This window comes from Protopterus annectens, chromosome 2.part0, assembly GCF_019279795.1.
Source record: "Protopterus annectens isolate FY-2018-M chromosome 2.part0, PAN1.0, whole genome shotgun sequence".
NCBI classification, from domain to species: domain Eukaryota; kingdom Metazoa; phylum Chordata; order Ceratodontiformes; family Protopteridae; genus Protopterus; species Protopterus annectens.
In genome coordinates this window covers 1,750,173,789-1,750,193,817 of record NC_056728.1, presented here as the reverse complement: position 1 = coordinate 1,750,193,817, position 20,029 = coordinate 1,750,173,789, and the positions used below count along the sequence as shown (strand labels likewise).

Sequence of the window (20,029 nt, the reverse complement as noted above, 5' to 3'; positions counted from 1 at the left end):
TGGTATCCGTGGCAGTTCTGATGTACTGCGCATGCCTATGCAGTACATCAGAGCTGTGGCCAAAAGCAACGGAGAAAGCAAGATCTCCGTTGCTTTTTACTGTTTCGCTATGTTAAATGGGTTTAACATAGGGAGACAGCTTTAAAATAAGCAACGGAGATGTTCATTGCTTATTTTAAAGCTGTCTCGCTATGTTAAACCCATTTAACATAGCAACAGTAAAAGCAATGGAGATCTTGCTTTCTCCGTTTTTTAAACCTGTCTCGCTATGTTAAATGGGTTTAACATAGCGACACAGCTTTAAAATAAGCAACGGAGATCTCCGTTGCTTATTTTAAACTGTCTCCATGTTAAACCCATTTAACATAGCGACAGGTTTTAAAAAAAAAGGAACGGAGAAAGCAAGATCTCCGTTGCTTTTTACACACTGTGTCGCTATGTTAAAGGAGTTTAACATAGCGAGACAGCTTTAAAAAAAGCAACGGAGATCTCCGTTACTTTTAAACCTGTGTCGCTATGTTAAACTCTTTTAACATAGCGAGACAGTGTTTTAAAAGAGACTTATACTAATGGAAAAAGTCCGGGCGACCGGACCTTTTCCCATTAGTATAAGTCGATTTACAACGTGCACGCTGGCCAATCAGCGTGCACGTTTTGGAATATTAATGGGGGGTCATGGTATAATGTGAAACCAGCATCATCAAGGCATAGCACAGGCTTGAAGATTAACATGGATACTGCTGGAAAATTTTTTAATGCCCATTTTATTTTTATGATTTGTTGTTGTAATGCTCCACTATTGAATATCTGTTGTTAAGATAAGTGCTTAGATTAATTAATGTTTTAAGCTTCATATGCCATTTACTGACTACCAGAGCTAATATTACAATCTCTAGTAGGAATAGCCTACCATAAGTGTAGTTTCTGTACTTGTCATTTCATAATATTTATTTGCCTAAAACTTGGCACAATGAGAATTCTCTGCCCTGGACATCATAGCTTATGAACAAGACCCACCCTACTAGTGGTGCAGGGAGATTTATTTGTAGTTTATCCTTAAAATGCCTGTTTATTTCTATTCTTAGCCTGTATGATTATAGTTATTTAATATAAATGTTTTTGTGCTTGGTTCAGACTTTGAATATGAACTACTGAAATAGCAATGATCAGTGGGACTGTTTATTTTTGAGATTGTATGCCTATGAGAGAGATCATAGTATGATCTGACATATGCATAAAAATGTCTGTTTGCAAGCATTCGCAAATCTATATCTATATATCTATTTGTGATGTGTGTGTGTGTGTGTGTGTGTGTGTGTGTGTGTGTGTGTATATATATTCATACTGTGCACCTTTTGATTTTCAGCTAAATTCTGATCTGAACTCATCCCAGTCTAAGCTGTCTGCACAAGATCAAAATATTGTAGCTTTAAAAGCAGAATTGGAGCACAGTAAAATACGTCTCAAAGAACTAGAACTGGAAGTGGTTAGACAAACTCAAAATGCCAAACAGCTAAAGAATGGAGAAGAGAAACTTAATGCTGAGAAATCCAAAGTTATTGATGCAGAGAAAAAGGTAATGCATGTTTCTATACTAGTTGCTGTTTTAGGTAGAAGCAATGTGAGACAGGGGTAAGGGTTGAAATATGACATAGCATTAGATTCCTTAACTTTTCTTGAATTACTGTTATTTTACCACAGTGGACAGTGTGTGATATTTTAATGCAGCTATAAAATTAGCATATTTTTGTGACTTTACAGTAAAAATGTAATTATTGTTTGAAAATAAAAATATTGATTGCCTCAGTTAAAAACTTCAGGTTTGTTCTATCACTGATCCTTCATTAGAAACTTTAAATTAAATAAAGACAATGAAGTATTCATTGGTATCCCCACTTTTCATCATCTCAATCACTACTAAAGTTCAAGAGTTTTGGAGAGGATGATGGCGTAAATACCTATTTTGACTCAGCTCATGCTTCATCACTGCAGTCTGTTACACTGTCCGCATTACTACCACAACTACAGCCATCCACTGGCCAGTCTTCTAATCCATTCTTCCTTTACTTATGAGCAAGACCCATGATACTTTTAACTACTGCTTCTGTAGTGGCTGCTAATCTACTTCTTGTCTTTGCCTAAGCTCATAGACTTTGACTAAAGGTCAAAGGGTTTCCTCATTTTTTGAGCAGAGTCAGTTAAGGTGGCTTGGGCATCTTGTGAGGATACCCCACAGGCATCTTTATCTGGGAAGTGTCTAGGCATGCTAGTCAGAGAAAAAGCTGTGGGATAGACTCGGAAAACTAGAAAGATAATGTATCCCTCAGCTTGTATGGAAATACTTTGGGATCTCACGGAATGAGCTGTAGACTGTTTGTATAAACAACCTTATTAAATTATCACTTAAGACACTGGCAAACATACAGTGTTATGTTGTCCCTATCTCACCTTGATTCTTGCTGGTTGGGTTCAGTACCAATCCTCTGCTCCGACTCGGCCACATACTAAAGCGCGAGAGCTTCCACTGGCTTGAGGCTAGACCCTATCCAAACATGCCTAGTGAGAGTTATCCAGATCTCGTTTGCCGCTTGAAGCTACAGGATTGCTTTGCGACTGGCGCAGGCTAAGTTGTGTTTTTTTCTACTTAATTTTGTTAAAATATTTTGACATTATTGTACAGTAGCTCTTTATAGTTATGAAATTCTTTAAGTGCTTGTGTGCCCCTTTTGGCTGTTTGTTGTTGAGGCTGTCGTTTTCCCTTCCAGGCCTACTATTCCTTTTCGTTAGTCCCTAATGAATCCGTTTTAGTTTGAGGATTAATTTTATCGAGCCCAGCCCATATGTGCGTGGAGCCAACTGCTTAACCTACTTTGTCATCTATTCCTCCTTCGACTCACTTGAGTCCGGAGCCAGAGTGCAAGGACGTAATTGTAGTGGAACCGTCATATCTGAAAACCATCAGCCTTTCAGTTCCAACATCTGCTCTGATCTTGTCGATACCACCATCTATCAAGGGATCTGGGAGCCGACACTCCCTCATTGGATCTGGGGGGTGGGGAGAGCGGGATCGAGCCCTTGTCAGATCCTACTCTCACACTTGGGGCTTCAGTGCAGGTGAGTTTGGTGCCCACATCAGCCTCAAAGCCATCACCCTTGGTGTGGGGAGGTCTCCAAGCTCTTCAGCGCCAGAGACTCTCTTGCACCAGGATCATGGTGCCTTCAAGGTGATGAAGAGTGTGCTGTCCCCCAGACTGCTCCACCCTTGGCTCCAGCTGCTCTGTCCCCTTTGGGGCCAGTGTCTCCCTCCACACCATCCCCCCATCCAAAGCGTAGGGAATCAATGCCCCAGGACTCCTCCCTCAGCCGATCCCCCCTTCCCAAACCTCCCCAGAGTACCCCTCTGAGGAGGTCCTGTGGAAGAGGACTTGTAAGAGGAAGCATTTGGACACCTCTGAGTCCCTAATATCAGACACAGACTTGGAGGACTCAGGAGGGTCCCCACGGTTCCCCTCTGAGGATGTCTCTTTTTCAGACATCCTGGAAATCCTTAAACAGAGAGGTGGCTGGAAACCCCTTTCCCTTTCTAAAGATGACTCAATGTACCTGGAGGCAGCTGGTTCCCAATCCTCCACCTCTTGGGTGCCTGTGCCTTCCGACCAGCTGCTTGGTGTAGTCAGTCAAAAGGCGTGGAGCTCTCCAGAATCTATGGAACCGGTTCCAAGGAGGCCCAATAAGTTTATTACAGTGCCAGAAGACATAATTTTCATGACTAAAGGTGTTCCAGTTGATGCTATGGTGGTTGCAGCAGCCACAAAGAAGGAATTAACAGAAACGTCCTCTTCTGTCGATCCGCCGAACAAGGAGTCATGTACGATGGACAGATATGGGAAACGTATGTTTTCTTCAGCGGCCTTTACCATTAGGTCACTGAATTATTTGTTCCATTGTACTCTTCTCCCGAGTGATCTCCTCAAAGAGCTGGGAGATACTCTCCAAGATCCTACAACTGCGGGTGCTTCAGACAAGGCTGCTTCCCAGTTTGTGACTTTATCTTCTGTAGTTAACTCCTCCATGTGGCTTATTTTCCTATGCAGTCAATGGAGCAAGCAGGGCAGCAGGTACAGGAATTGCCTTATGGAGACATTCCTGGTTGCACCTTTTTGAGTTTGTGGAGCCCTTCAAGTCCTCCTTTACCAGTGCCCCATTTGATGGCTTGTCATTGTTCGGGGCCAAGGTAAGAGAGACTCTTACCAGGTACGAGCAAGAAGGCAAAACTCTCTCTGCCATGGGAGTATGTTTCTCTGCACCTACTCAACCTTATCCCAAAGGTCAAAAGGGCAGAAAAATGTGGTTCTGGAAATCCCAGGGAGCTTCGCCTGATGCACGTGGTGATTTTTTCCCCTAGGGGCAGAGGGGCAAATAATAATGGAAGACGCCACCCTCACAGCAGAGGGGGCCCACATAATCAGGGTGACAGAGATACGTTCTCTGGTAGGCCCTTCTAGTGCTCCTGAAAGGAGGCCCGCCTGTCCACCTCTGGAGGCAGTCAGGGGAAATTGTCACTGTACCCAGAAGCCTGACAAAGTATCACAAAAGTTGGATATGTGCAGTCAATTATATCCAGGGGATACAGCATTCCTTTCTCTCTTCCCAAAAAACAAAGGTTAGACCCAGATGTGCCACCCAGTCTAAGGGAACAAGCAAATCTAGAAGTTCAAAGGTTGCTAGAAAAATGAGTCATCCAAGAAGTCCCCTTAGACCAAATTGGATCCGGAATCTACTCAAGGTTCTTTTTAGTTCCAAAGAAAATAGGGGACTAGAGGCCCATTTTGGATATCGGCAGACTGAACAAGTCTGTCAGGAAAACAAAGTTCCGGATGGTGACACTGCAGTCCATACTTCCTTTTCTGGGAAAGGACAATTGGATGTGCTCCATCAATCTCCAGGATGCGTACTACTGTATCAAAATGGACAGGCGATCCAGGAGATAGCTATGCTTCTGGCTGGGAGCCGGTCATTACCAGTTCAGAGCTCTGCCCTTTTGTCTCACTACAGCCCCCAGAGTGTTCACCAAATGCATGCCAGTAGTTACACAGCTCACCTGAGCCGTCTAGGATTCTGGATGTTTCCATATCTAGACAACTGGCGCCTTACCTCCACCACCGAGCATCGACTAACAAAGGCAAAGGATACCACAATTCATCTCTGCTCAGAGCTAGGTATCACTATAAACTAAGAAAAATCTGCCTTTGTGCCCTGTCGACATATTATGTTTATAGGAGCAGACTTAAATACAAAAGACATGATAGCAAAATTGCCTCAGGAGAGTGTGCCAGTCATACAACATCAGGTTTCAATTCTGATTAGGAGAAAGAAGATGCAAGCAAGATTTGCTCGCAAAGCACTAGGATCGATGGCGGCGGCAATAGCACTGGTTCCTTTGGCATGCTTCTATATGAAGATATTACTGTGGCTTCTCTTTGCTCAATGATCTACCCATGTGTAACGAAATTCTCATCACGGAGACCTGCAAGAAGGATCTACAATGGTGGCTTCAGTCTACACCGGTAACGATAGGCAGGCCGTTTGTTCTTCCCCAACCGGTAGCCACAATTACCATGGATGCTTCCAGATAGGGTGGGGGGGGGCATTATCTGGGACAGACTGTTCAAGGAACCTGGCTGCAACATGAGTACAACTTGCACATCAATGTCCTAGAGATGAGAGCGGTGCTACTAGTGTTGTAAGCACTCCAGAGTTTTCTTCCTATGAGGATGATTGGAATTCAAACAGACATGTCCGTAGTGTGGTACATCAACAAACAGGGTGGAACCAGATCTTACACCATGTGTCGAGAAGCTCTAAGAGTATGGCAGTGGGCAGTGTCTTCTCAATGCTTTCTGATTGCGATGCACATTCTAGGGAAATCCAACGTGATAGACGAGCTAAGCAGGGCGATTCTGATGCCACACGAGTGGTCCCTGAAGCAGGAAATTGCAAGCCAAATTTTTCGTAAGTGGGGCCAGCCTTGCTACAACCTTTTTGCCATGTCCATCAATACCAAATAAAGCAGCTATTTTACCCTAGTCCCCCACCCCCAGGACAGTCACCCAGGGATGCACTTGTTCACGATTGGCCCCCGGGACTTCTTTCTGCCTTTCCCCCTTTTCCACTAATACCAAAACCTCTTCAGAAAGCAAAATCTTTGAGTTGCAAACTAATCCTCATCTCCCCTTATTGGCCCCGTCAGATCTGGTTCTCCATCCTATGGCCCCATCTCCAGGAGGAGCCTTGGATCCTGGACCCTGTTCCATATCTCCTGGTTCATCAATCAGGTACGCTCCACCCTTCTATTCAGACGCTCAAGCTGACAGCTTGGTTTCTCCACTTCTCGTCTTAGCCAGGCTTCCTGACATTTCCCCAGCAGTTCGACACATTTTGATTTCTTCTCATAAATTTACAACAAGAAAGCTTTATGCTAGCAAATGGAAGAGGTTCTTTTGTTGGGCTGTCAAAAATCATATTGATACTTGTACAGCACCCATTTCAAAGATCCTTGAATTTCTAGCTGAAACTTTTAACCAAAGGGCAGCTGCAGCCACTATCCGAGTTGACCTGGCTGCCATTTTCAATTATCATGTTGGAGAAATGGGTTCCAACATTATGTCCCACAGGTAATGCAAAGCCTTCCTAAAAGGTACTGTCCTTTTAGGACCCCAATAAGAGAACCACCTCCTCCTTTGGATCTAAATTTAGTTCTAGCTGCCTTGATTCTCCCTCCTTTTGAACCAACAGCTAGTTGTTCTCTGAAGTTCTTGACATGGAAAACAATCTTCTTAACAGCCATTACCTCAGATAGGAGGGTATCAAAATTACAAGCTTTTTCCATGTGTCCCCCTTATTTAATTTTTCATAAAGATAAGAGTTTCTCTCAGAACCAGTCCTTCCTTTCTAGCAAAAGTATGCTCTGAGTCAAATTTAAATCAATCAATAGAACTACCCGTATTCTTCCCTAATCATGGCAACAAGGCAGAATATAAACTTCACCAACTTAATGTTCATAGGCAGTTACATTTTTACTTACACAGTACAAAGGAATTCAGGAAATCTGAGCAATTGTTTATATCTTTCTCAGAAAACAGAAAGGGAACTTCAGTCTCAAAAGTAACCTTATTGAAATGGCTTACAGGCACCATCACTTATGCTTATAGCTCACAGCATAAACAACTACCAGGGAAAATTCGAGGGCATTCAGCTAGAGCATTGTCTTCCTCTACTGTGTTTCAAGCCAGACTGCCTTTAGACTCAATTTGTGCGGCAGCCACATGGGTTTAATCCTCATACCTTCATCACTCATTACAAAGTAGATGTGGCCTCCCGGAACAGGGCATCCTTTAGTTCCACTGTTCTGGAGTTTATTCCCTTGAGCCACCCGATAGAGAAGGTGCTGGGGATGGTTGTCCCAACCAGCAAAAATGAAGGCGAGATAGGGACAACATAACATAAAGACGTTATGTACTCATCATAATGTTCCATGTTTGTTGTCCATGATCTTACCTTCTTTCTTGCATCCCACCCTCCTTTCCCCTTCCTGAAGGATCAAGAGGAATTATCTGGTATTTGACCATATGTGCTCTGATTCCATTCTTGCCTCATGAGTTTCATATAGGTTTAGGGTCTATTACTGTTTACCTTGCTAGGATATATAGGTGTGTGTGTGTGTGTGTGTGTGTGTATGTGTGTGTGTGTGTGTGTGTGTGTGTGTGTGTGTGTGTGTGTGTGTGTGTGTGTATATATATATATATATATATATATATATGTATATGTGTATATATATATATATATATATCTATAATGTAGTGTTCTGGGTTATCGCAAACGAGATCTGGGTAACTCTTGCTAGGCATGTTGGTATAGGGCCTAGCCTCAAGCTAGTGGAAGCTCTCCCGCTTTAGTATGCGGCCGAGTCAGAGCCAAGGATCCACTCTGAACCCAACCAGCAAGAAAGAAGGTGAGATCATGGACAACAAACATGGAACATTACGGTGAGTACATAACTTATCAACAAAAAAGAAAACAAAAACCTTTTAACATGATTCCAATTAAATAAAATATACATTACATATATTTTCTTTGCTACTATCAGTCCAACATTACAAAAAATTGCTGAATTATTGCCTTCCATTAAACCCTCACTCCTCCTCCTCCTTAATATTATGCATGTATTGTTCCCACTATTAACTTTTACTTCTATGTAATTTGCTCCTTCTGTTTTCTAAAGATCCCTCTTCCAGTTCTTTTCTGTCTCTTATAATATTCATTGCTTCAAATACAATTAGTGTAGACTTTGATTTCCATTTTCTAGAAATTTATTTTTTTGCAACCGCCAGAATTAAACATAAGGCCTTACTTTTTGTCTAGGCAATTCAGATCCTATATCCCAGCTTAAGTAGCATCATTTCCTTAAAGCCATTTGCTTACACAATATTTCTGACAGAGTACTGTGTAGGGAATTTTTAAAATCTGCCAACTCATTACACTCCCAAAACATATGTTCCCAGCTACCTCTTTCTTCTCTATCACACCTCCAACATTTGCCATCTACCTGAAGAAAAATTCTTTGAAGTCTGCTTGGGGTATAAGAATACCTGTTCAAATACTTCCAAGCAGAGATTCTAAACCTTTTGAACTTGGATGCATTCTTGGGAGCCATACATATGTCTTGTGTCCTATTGTTTTCTTGTAAATTTCTTTTCCACTCTCTTCCCAATCTTTTCTAACCTCCTTGATTATTATGGTTATCATGCAATATTTTATGTATCTTATTCTAATTTTCCCTTTTTAACAGCTGATTCTATTCTAAATTCAACTAAAATTGTACTAGAGCATGTCATTCACTTAAAATTCCCCTATCCCTTCCTTTTTGCCTGTACTCTGAGATCAAGCACTGGCAGAGAGGGCAGTCTCTAGCCTGCAATCCAAATGTCTTCTTGGCCTCATCCCACTCTACTACCTTTCCTGTTTGAGTTATTTGCTGGCAATGTCTTGGTTCCTTTGCCAGGTTTCTCCAGTAAATTCCAGCCCCCACTTGCCTATTTTCTGTACCGCTACTTGCAGTCATCCCTAGTGGCAAAGTCTCCTTTCTGCATCCTGTTATTGGCTTAGTTCTTCAAACACTTTTTGCTCCTTTATGAATATAATATTCTGTATGGCTGCTATTAATCTCCTTAATGATTTGCATCCAACATCTCACACACTGTTTCTTGAATTTTCCCCTTGCTTCATCATCATCCTTTCCACTTTTAATTATAATCTTCTGCTTGTGTTATGTATATGCACCTTAACTGTGTAGCTCTAAACTCTCCCTTCAGATCAGATAAACCTAAACCACTTGTTCTATTGGTAGGATCAACTTATCCCGCTTAACTCTTGTCCTCTTTCCTTCCTAGATAAATTCCTTCAATTCATTATTAATTATTGTCCCCAACTTCTCGGGTTGATAAAAATACACCTGACCCATATAGAAGACTAAAGGGACTAAAATATTTTCACTGCTTGTATCTTACTATCCATATCCATTTCTAGTTTCTCATTTTTTGTTTTATCTTCTAAGTCTCTTCCCACATATCCTTGGCTACCATAACAGAAGCCTTTTTAATCCATATTCCTAAATACTTCATTTTAGCATGCCCCCATAAGTATGGGTATTGCTGAACCAGTTCTTCTGTGGGTACATAATTTATGGCTATAGCCTTTGTTTTATTTTCATTAATTTTATATCCTGAAAAGACTTGAAATTGTCTCAGAATGTTAGCAACACTGAGATGTCCTTTTCTGGATTTGCCAGGTACAAAATAATATCTGCAAATAAAGCCAACTTTTTTGATTACCATACCAATCATATCGTTGTATTTCTGAGTCCCTTGTTTTCTTTGTGAGTATCTCTAAATATAAAGCAAATAATAAAAGGGAAAGATGACACCTCTGCCTGGTTCTGGGAGAACTTTCTCACTTGAATTCTTGTCTCTGATCCTTCAGATATTCTTCAGTTAACCTTATTATTGTATCAGGGAATGCAAATGCTTCTAGTGCTGTACTCATAAAATCCCAGCTTAGTCTTTCAAATGCTTTGTCTGCATCTGCTTCCCTTTGGATCATCATTGTTGTATTAATTGTTGTCAAATGTTTGCCTCCAATCCACAAATCCACACTGATACATATCTATCAATTTTGGCAGTGCCTTTGACATTCTTTTATCTAGTATAGACAATAAACACTTTATAATTGCGGTTTAAAATTGAAATGGGTCTATATGAACATGGGTCTGAAGGGTTTTGCCATCTTTAGGTAACAGCCACCACAGCTTTCTTCCAAGATGTTGGTGCTTCCTCACCTTTTAAATACTGTTAAACAAAATCTTCCAAATCATTATCACTTCTCTCCTATTTTCCAAACTTCTACATGAATATCTTCTGTTACTAGAGACTTTTATGAAGAGTGATTATACATCACTGTTTTTATATCATCATCTCCTATCTTAACTGTTAGTTTTTGAGCCTTGTCTACCTCTAACCTTGACACAATTAAGTCTTCCATAAATATTTCCATTTGTACTCTTACTTGATTTCCACATTTATCTCCATTATAGAAATGTTCATTACATTTCTAGAATGCCTCTAAAACCTTTGCAGGATCTCTTGTTATTTTTATTGTTACAAGTTCCCTAAGTCTGGTGACAACACTTTCAACATTCTTTTGCCTAATCCATTGTGCTAAAAGCTTTTGTCCTCTGGCATTATCAGAAATAGTTGCTTAACTACAGTCTTTCTAAACTCCTGCATATTATCCAGATACTCCTTTATTTTCTCTTTAATGCTCTGCATTTGCTGCTTCTTTTGTTTTTATTCTGCAGTACTTTAACCTTTGTCAACCCCTCAAGGTAATTTCTCTTACTTCTTAACCATATTTATTTTTCTTTTATTTTGACCCTATTTTTAAACTTCATTTTCATTTTATCATGTCACTAGCTTTAACTTCTGAAGATATTTTACCTTCCTTGATAACTGTCAAATAATTTCTACTGTCCATTCCTTAAATTCCTCTCTTTTTAACAGGTAGGTGGGAAAGTGCCAGTGTCTTATTTTTACTTCATTACCCTGTATTTTTATTTATTTATTTTTATTATTGGTGCATGGTTAGAAACAGTTAATTTATGTGTATCAGAAGTTTCAGTTAACTCCACGTGTTGCTGTGAAATATAATCTAGTTTAGCCCAGTTATTTATTGTACCTTAGGGAACAATACATAAATTTTGTCTGAGTTCCTACTACTGAATTCACATCTTTTGTACCAAATATTTTCGTACGTTTCTTCAGAAATCTACCCTGTTTTGTTATATTGTCCCTTCTAGGTCCCCCTGATACATCATCACTATTGCAAATCAAATTCCATTCTCCACCTGTAAATAATATTCCCATCTGAAAGCTGATTATTTCTTTCAGAAATTTCTTAAGCTCCATAATAGCAGTTTTTGGTGGAATATAAACACATGCTGTTGTTATACTCACCAATTGCCAATAGCCCCTTACTGCCACAGATCTACCAATTTTTGTTGTTTTCCCTCGTCTATCAGTATTGGAGCCCCTCTAGCAAGTAGCATTACTCCCCTTTTCCTGTTTACCTGATATTTTGCTGAATATCCACTCTGAAATCCCATCTTTGTCAAATTCACATGCTCATTTCTTTCCAAATGTCTCTCCTCCAGCATTGATATTTGCACAATGCATTTCTCAGTATAATTCATTGCTAATTCGTTTTTACCTACACCTGTAAGACCGTTCACATTCCAGCAAAGACATCATGATCAAAAGATATAGTTCTTGCCTATTATAAATGACATTTTTTAATGTGTATGTCCAGCTTTTGTGTTACACACACATACTAACGTTTGGCTGATCTTTTGTACAGTTGTTTCTTCTCATCTCAGTTTGAACCCATGTCACATTTTTTTAAATGTTTTGTTTTACTGAAAACCATCAAAAAACACAGAAAATACCCCATCCTCTATTAACTTGAAGCAAACACACAAAACTATGTACATCTTCAAAACATGAAGTTTATACTTTCCAAATGGAACAATTGCCGCAAATAGATGGCTGTATGTACAGGCATTATGTAACCTAAAATTAAGGTTATCTGTGCATCCACTTACACTGATTGCTGTCTGTTCTCTTCTTATCTCTCTTCCTCTCCCAGGTATGAAAAACAGCTTGTGTGCTTTCAGAAGACATTAACTTTTAGCCCTAAGAGAAAGTGCACTGGTTGTCTTTAAATAATAGTAAACTGTACACAGTTCTGTTAACTGCATTAAAGTATTAAGGCTTCTAGGGAGGTTGTTACCTCTTATTCAAGTCCCATAATTTCAAACTTAATTTTTTCACTGAACTGCTTGCCCCTGTACCATTTTATTTTACATTTCCCTCAGAAAAGATTACTCAGAATTTTCAAGATTAAAAAATGTCTGCACCCACAGACAGCTTGTCTCAGATGGAAATATTCTCAGCAATGAGTCTTTATAAAATTTCACTCAGGAAAGCATGCACAGCTGCCCTCAGCTGTAGGCATCTCCATTTCACTGAACATTTGCCAGTGTAAAATAAACAAGCGGATATCTTTGCAGTTGTAAGCAGCTTAGCATTTCATGGCTTTCATCATTCTGTCTTATTTTTTAAAGCTTGCATGCTAATAAAACAACTGTTTACAGCTTAAGCCAAAGGCAGTAATCTAGACATTCACTCTTGTAGAATAAAAAGAGAAAACAGTACACTAATTCTTCATATAATATAGTCCATGCACTTTTACACCCTAGCAGCCCAAGATCACATATGAGCATTAACCTTGCTTTTGTCCAGCTTTTTTTCTTTTGCAAAACCCATATTCCCCACAGCTAAAAAAGTACTTGTTTACCTTAATATCTTTAACACATACAACAATCACTGAAAATACACCCCCACTTTTAAAATACCCCTGAGTACACACTAGGCAAAATTATTTTATTGTGCATAACATGCAGTTTATATCAGAAAATGTTTCATACAGATACCAATAAGAACAAAAATTGTTTTACTTACAGTTACTCCCCCCCCCCCTTCGGTCTCCCTCTAAACATTGGTGATATAAGTGGGGTATATGATTTGCAGTCTACCCACAAATTTAACAACATCAACAAAAGTCCAGTATTTCCAGCCAGTTTTTCTTAGAAAACCATATTTAACAAATGTGAGAAAATGCTTTGTAATCTTTCATTTATTCGCTTATTTTAGAGTTCCGTGCCTTTCTCCTGTTCATTTCCTGTCTCCGAACACCAGGCTCTTGCTCAAGTCCAAGGCACTTCTGATTCCGCTAGTCAACTCCTGTGCTTCTCTCTGTCTCTCAAGCATTCTCTGCTGGAACATTGGGAAAGGTTTCACTGGCAAAGTCTCTTCATGAATCTTACCTTGGGAAGAATGAGAAACAGAGTCCCCCTTCTGTTTGCTGACTCACTTTGTTGTATAAACTTTTTTTTATTTCCTCCTTAGCCTGTTCTGCATAAAAACAATGACTTTTTTAAAACACTTTTATTGAATTATCGCTTTTGACATAGGCAAATTTGCATTCATACGAAAGTCTAAATCAATGAAATCAAACAGCAGCCTCAGCGTAAAGGTACCTTCGATGTAAATACTGGCAGCAACCTTCTTTACAAAAGCACATCAAGTACCACCACGACTCCACTAAGTACAAATGCTTTTTATTAAGACAGATAAAATAGTAACCGCTTTCGGGTTATAACCAACCCTTCTTCAGACATGTACACTGTTACTCTTTGTGCATTTAAATAGTAAAAAAAGGCGCCAAATCATTACATCTCAGTATCTTATCAAAAAACAGCCACTAGATGGCAGCATATACATATTTAAAAGATGTAGTCAATCATCAGATACAATTAAAACTCATAAAATATAACACACACACAAAAAAAATAATATATATATATATATATATATATATATATATATATATATATATATATATATATATACACACACACACACACACACACATGTATGTATGTATGTATGTATGTATATATATATATATATATATTAGGCCCCCGAGCCGGCGGAAAACAATACTCAAGCCGCTGAATCACTTACAAACGCCTTCTACCAGCACCTGCAGGACTGCATGGATAAGGCAATCCCAAGCAAAACAAAGACTCTTTGTACCAAAGGCAAGCGTCCAGTCTGGTGGACCCCAGCCATAAACAAACTCTACAACAAAAGGAGGAAGCTACTACAAGATAGAGCAAAATCCTTAAAAGGTAAGACACCCTTGATCACTATAAGTAAAAAACTAAGAGCTCTCATAAAATCATCCAAAGCAAATTTCGAGAGAAAAATAGCTAAAGACTCAAAAGACAATCATAAGGCCTTCTTTAGCTATGTTAGAAACCTATGAGGAAACTCCCAGATATGCTCAGAACTAGTTCAAAATGATGTGAAGATTACTGATCCTACAGACATTGCCAACATACTGGCTGACAGGTTCAGTGCAAACTTCTCCTCCCCCAAAGGAGAGATATCTATACCAAATGAGTGCAGCCCCCAAACATCTCCAACGCCCAAATGAGAACTGCTCCCTGCAAAGCAAAAGACACAGCATCCATGGGACCCGATGGTGTCCCCGGCTGTGTGCTCCACGAACTCAATGAGGAATTAAACCCACAGCTACGACAGCTGTTTAATCAAAGTCTTACCTCTGGATACGTACCCACGGAGTGGCGCACTCCAACTGTGGTCCCACTTCACAAAGGCGGTGCCTCCACAGACCCTGGAAATTACCGCCCATTAGCTTGACAAGCCTTATCTGCAAAGCCATGGAGAGGATCATAATGGACCTCATAAATAAAGACATAGGAATTTGCAGACTTTGGATCCAACCCAGTTTGGCTTTGTCAAAGGCAGATCATGCCTTTTAAACTTGGTTGACTTTTGAAACAGTCACCAAAGCCATTGATGAGGGAAAGGCAGTCCATACAGCCTACCTCGATCTGGCTAAGGCCTTCGATACAATACCCCACTCGGGTATCATTGAAAAACTCATCAGCTTAAATGTTAACCCATACATCACAAGATGGGTTGCAAACTGGCTGAGTGACAGAACCCACAGGGTCAGAGTTGCTGGCGCCATGTCAGACTCAAAGCCTGTCACAAGTGGTGTCCCACAGGGCTCAGTCCTGGGCCCACTCTTGTTTGGCATCTACTTTTCAAGTACAAGCAAACACAGGAGGGTTATGGCTGACAAAGTTTGCAGATGACTGCAAACTGGCGCCATAGTAGAAAACACATCTGACACAGATATCCTTCAGAAGGGTCTCACAGAAACGGATAACTGGTGCCAGAGCCACGGCCTAAAGTTAAATGCCAAAAATGCATAGTCATACCCTTCGGGAAAAACAAGGTTACCCCTAGCTACCAAATAGGTGGCAATCCACTGAGCACAGAAGAAGTTATCAGGGACCTGGGGACCCAGGTTGATAGTAGTCTGTCATTCGACACCCATGTAGCTAAAGTAGTTAGGAAGTCCTTCTACATTGCCCACCTTATCATGAAGGGATTCTCATCTAGATCAAGGGAGGTCATAGTCTCCCTTTACTCATCACTCATCAGACCAATGATTGAGTACAATGTCCCATTCGGAATGTATCTGACCCGACACTTGCAGCAGCTGGAGAGGACACAAAAGTTCCTCACCAAAAGGATAAAGGGTCTCAAAAATCTGTCCTATGCGGCCCGACTGGAAGAACTGCAGCCCTATTCAGTGGCTTAGCCGTTGCTGAGAGGTGACCTTTGCCTAACATACAAGGCCATGTTAAACCCAGATTTGATGAATATGCTTCACCTCAAAAAATCTAGATCCATCAGAGCCACAAGGGCGGGAGACTTAAACCTCGACACGGCTATTAATAGGACGTGCTGGAGGGATAGATTCATCACCCAAAGACTCCCTATGCTGTGGAACAAAATCCCGGTACATGTGAGGCAGAGCACCTCGCTGGCCTTGTTCAAGAGAAATCTTGACCAATGGATGGGAGATCGCAGATATACCCCTGGAATTACCTCAGTGTCACTGCTCGACAGAGGCACAGCAAAATAATGGGTATAGTTCCCCATACTAAAGGGGTGGCGTAAGCCACAAAACAATGGGCTAGGCTTATAAATGCCCTCGGGCAGATAGCCTAGTATGAACCTATGAACCTATATATATATATATATATATATATATATATATATATATATATATATATATATATAAAAAATGCAGTACTCCACACATACACATAATTTATAACCCATAACTCTATACCAAAACTCATAATTTATAATCACACGAATATAAAAACATATGTCTATAAAAACATCTTACTTAATCTAAGCCTCAGTGTTTTAGGGGCCTAGCCCTCAAAAATGGTTTGATCGAGACCCTATCATTTAATCTTTTGCCTTTATCTGACTGCAGCCTAATTATCCATTTAACTTCCTCTCTTTCTGTATAGTTCTTTACATTACCTAGCCTGGTACTTCTATTCACTAATTCTATTGCCATCAATCTAAATTTATGGCTCACATCATTTTCCAATATATGCCTAGCCAACGTATTAGTTTCATCCTCACGGTTAATGGCATAGATATGCTCCCTCACTCTCTCCCTTAGAGTTCAATTTGTCTTTCCTACATAGAAGCTAGTACATTTTATACAACAAGCCAGATATATAAGATCTCTAGACTTGCAGTCAGCATAATGTCTAAAGGTATAAACCCTACCAGTATCTTGGTGCTTGAAATGGTCACATCCCATCATATAAGAGCATTGATTGCAATTTCTGCATGGAAAAGTCCCATGTCTTCTAGATTCCACCCTACTCACCTTGTTCTCTTCATAGCATAACAGTCTCTTTAGGGATTTATTATTACAATAGCTTTATCTTGGTTAGGGGCCAACTATACTTCGAATTTCATCATTAGTTGTTTAAATAGACCAGCTCCTATTGATCACACTGCATATGTGTCTATTATTGTTAGAATATGATATATTCAACCTAATTTGCCCACTAGCGGAACAATTTTGTGTATTTACTTGAAAAGGTTCGGTTACATTCATATCTCTCCTCCTAAAATGGAGTCTTCCTTTCCCTTTTCTATCTGTTACTATTGGGTCATTTAGAACTTCGCTTTCCTTCCTAGAATAGCCTCTCATATGAAAGTACTCACACTAAATTTACGTAAATGTTTTACTTCACATATATTGCTATATATCATATAACCCAAGCAACATTACATAAATTATTTAATTCTTGCCTTTTTTTTTTTTTTACAAGAAACATCAATACCACTTACCACATAGGCAGTCGTACATTTATGTACAACAGAGTCCCTCTTATCTGGCCTCCTCTTTAACCAGCCATCAAATTTCTGCCATAGCCCTAGCAAAAGACAATAGAGAAGAACAACACTTCCAACTTTTCTGGGCTGAATAATGATAAGACATTTGAGTTTTATACTTCATATTGAGTAATATACTTCATATTCATTAGAAAAATGCATACAAACATAAATCCTGTTATTCTAGCTAAATGCTATTTTGTATGCTTTTTCTGATTAACCAGCCATTCGTTTATCCAGCCTAAGGTCCGTTCCCAGCGAGACCGAATAAAAGAGAATCTGCTGTAAATAAAAAACAAACTGCACGGATACAATCCTAGTTGCAAACATTATACATCACTTATAATCTACCCAATCTTTCTCACTCAAACATTACATAGCTCATTTAAGTCCTTTTGGCTTTTAAACCTCACTCCTCCTTTGTATGTATTGTTACCACAATTCCCATTTTTTCCTCTGTAGTTTTCGCCTACCCTTTTCTAAAGATCTCAGTTGTAGTCGTTTTATCTCCCTACCTCTAGTGAAGTTGGTTTAGATTTGAATTTCTATTTTCTAGTAATTGCTTTTTTTGGCAGCCATCATTATTAGACACAGCAAAGCCTTATACCATATACCATTCCTAGGCAATTCCGATCCTGTATCATAGCTCAAAAAAATCATCTTCTCCAGACAATCTGCCCACCAAGCATCTTTAACAGTGCATCCCACAGGGAATCCCCACAGTCCACCAACTCACCACACTTCTAGAAAACATGTTCCCAATTACCTCTTTCTTCCCCATCACACCTCCAACATTTGCTGCCTATCTGAGGAAAAATTCTGTGGAGTCTACTTGGGGTTTAGAAAGATCTGTGCAAACATTTCCAGGCAAAAATTCTAAACCTTCTGGATTTTGTTGCATATTTGGGAGACATACATATATCATCCCATTGTTTCATTGTGAATTTGCTTATCTATTGTCTCTTCCCAATCCTTTCTAACCTCCTCTAATTGATTCATATAGTTATGCAATATTTTATGTACTGTACTAATTATTCCTTTTTTAATGGAAGCTTCTATTCTAGATTTTACTAAAAACTGTACCAGTGCTGGCCTTTTGTTTAGACTTCTCTATTTCATTCTCTTTGCCTATACTCTAATATCAATCCCTGATAGGGAAGGCAATCTCTAAGCCACAGTCCAAATAAATTCTTGGCGTCTTCCCTTCTGTCATGTTTCCCTCTCTAGTTATTTGCTCCCAATACCTTGGTTCCTTTGCCAGTTTACTCCAATAAATTCCAACCCCCTTATATGACTGTTGTTTGTTTCCCTAATTGCAATCATCTCTATCGGCAGAATCTCCTTCTCCAATCCCATGTTGGCTTAGTTCTTGGAATACTTTCTGCTACTTTATGGATATAATATTGTCTATGATTATTGTTGTTATTCTCCTTAAAGGCCTGCATCCAAAACCTCAGTCTCTCCTTGTTTCTTGAGCTTCCCCATTTCATCATCATCCCTTTCCACTTTGAAATATAGTTTTCTCTTTGTGCTATGTATAGGAGTCTTAACTGTGTAGCTCTGAAATACCCCTACAAATTGGGTAAACCCAATTTGCCGTGTTCTGCTGGAAGAATCAGCTTATCCCACATGACTCTTGCTGTCTTCCCTTCCCAGACAAAGTCCTTTAGCTCTTTATTAATTGCTATCCACAACTTCTCCAGATGATAAAAATATGCCTGACCTGTGTATAAGACTTAAGGGAGTAAAACCATTTTAACTGCTTGTATCTTATTATCCACATCTGTATAAAAAATCTTCCATTTTCTTAGTTTTTGTATCATCTTTTTTTATCCACCAGGAAAAAAAAAACACTTTGAAAGCTGTTGGATATACCAGCTTGAATTTCATGCCTGCTTCTTAAAATTCCCTGATTGTTGGGATACATTTCTTTTGCCTGGTGTACAGTGAGTAATTATTTTCTACAAACACTCTGCTGTGTCCATTTTTTAATACTTTGCCCCTCTGACACAGTTTTATCAGGATCAACTCTTTCTGCTTGTGTGATTGAATTTTTATTAGTGTAGGTCTTGGCTTCTTCCTCATGATCATGTTTGGAGCATACACTCAGTGTGCCCCTTCAGTTAACAAATTCTGCTGTGGAACATCAGTCCATTTGCTTATATCATAAAATTAATACAGTCTGTTCCTTCCATTTTCTCTGGTACAGTAGAAAATCTTAGAAGACATTGCACAGTGAAAACCTAACTTTATTGTTTATTTAAACAGCTCTTGAGAAACCTCATATTCAGCCATTTTTTGTCAGCCTCTAATTTTTGCAGATGTGTCAGTACAACTGAATAGCTAGTTTGAGCTTCTTCTATTTTTACAGCCTTTTGTTGTTTGAATTGATATATTCCTTCAGTGTTCCATTTATTTTAATCACCTTTGAGTACATTTGATTTATTTTTTTACTCTAAATTACTAGAGGTCATCTCTTGAAACAAAGCTGAAGCTTGAGTTGCTTTTTGTTGAACATTTGCAGAATCTTTCCCAGACATTGTTTT

At 39.4% G+C, this 20,029-nt stretch overlaps 1 protein-coding gene across 1 annotated transcript in view; it reads left to right on the top strand.

Moving 5' to 3' along the window:
• Positions 1-20,029, top strand: part of CCDC30 (coiled-coil domain containing 30) — a 2,524,512-nt gene that overhangs the window by 1,940,957 nt on the left and 563,526 nt on the right. The window contains exon 20 of the mRNA XM_044060442.1: positions 1,367-1,576. Coding sequence (XP_043916377.1) covers positions 1,367-1,576 — 210 coding nt within the window. The remainder of the gene's footprint in view (positions 1-1,366; positions 1,577-20,029) is intronic.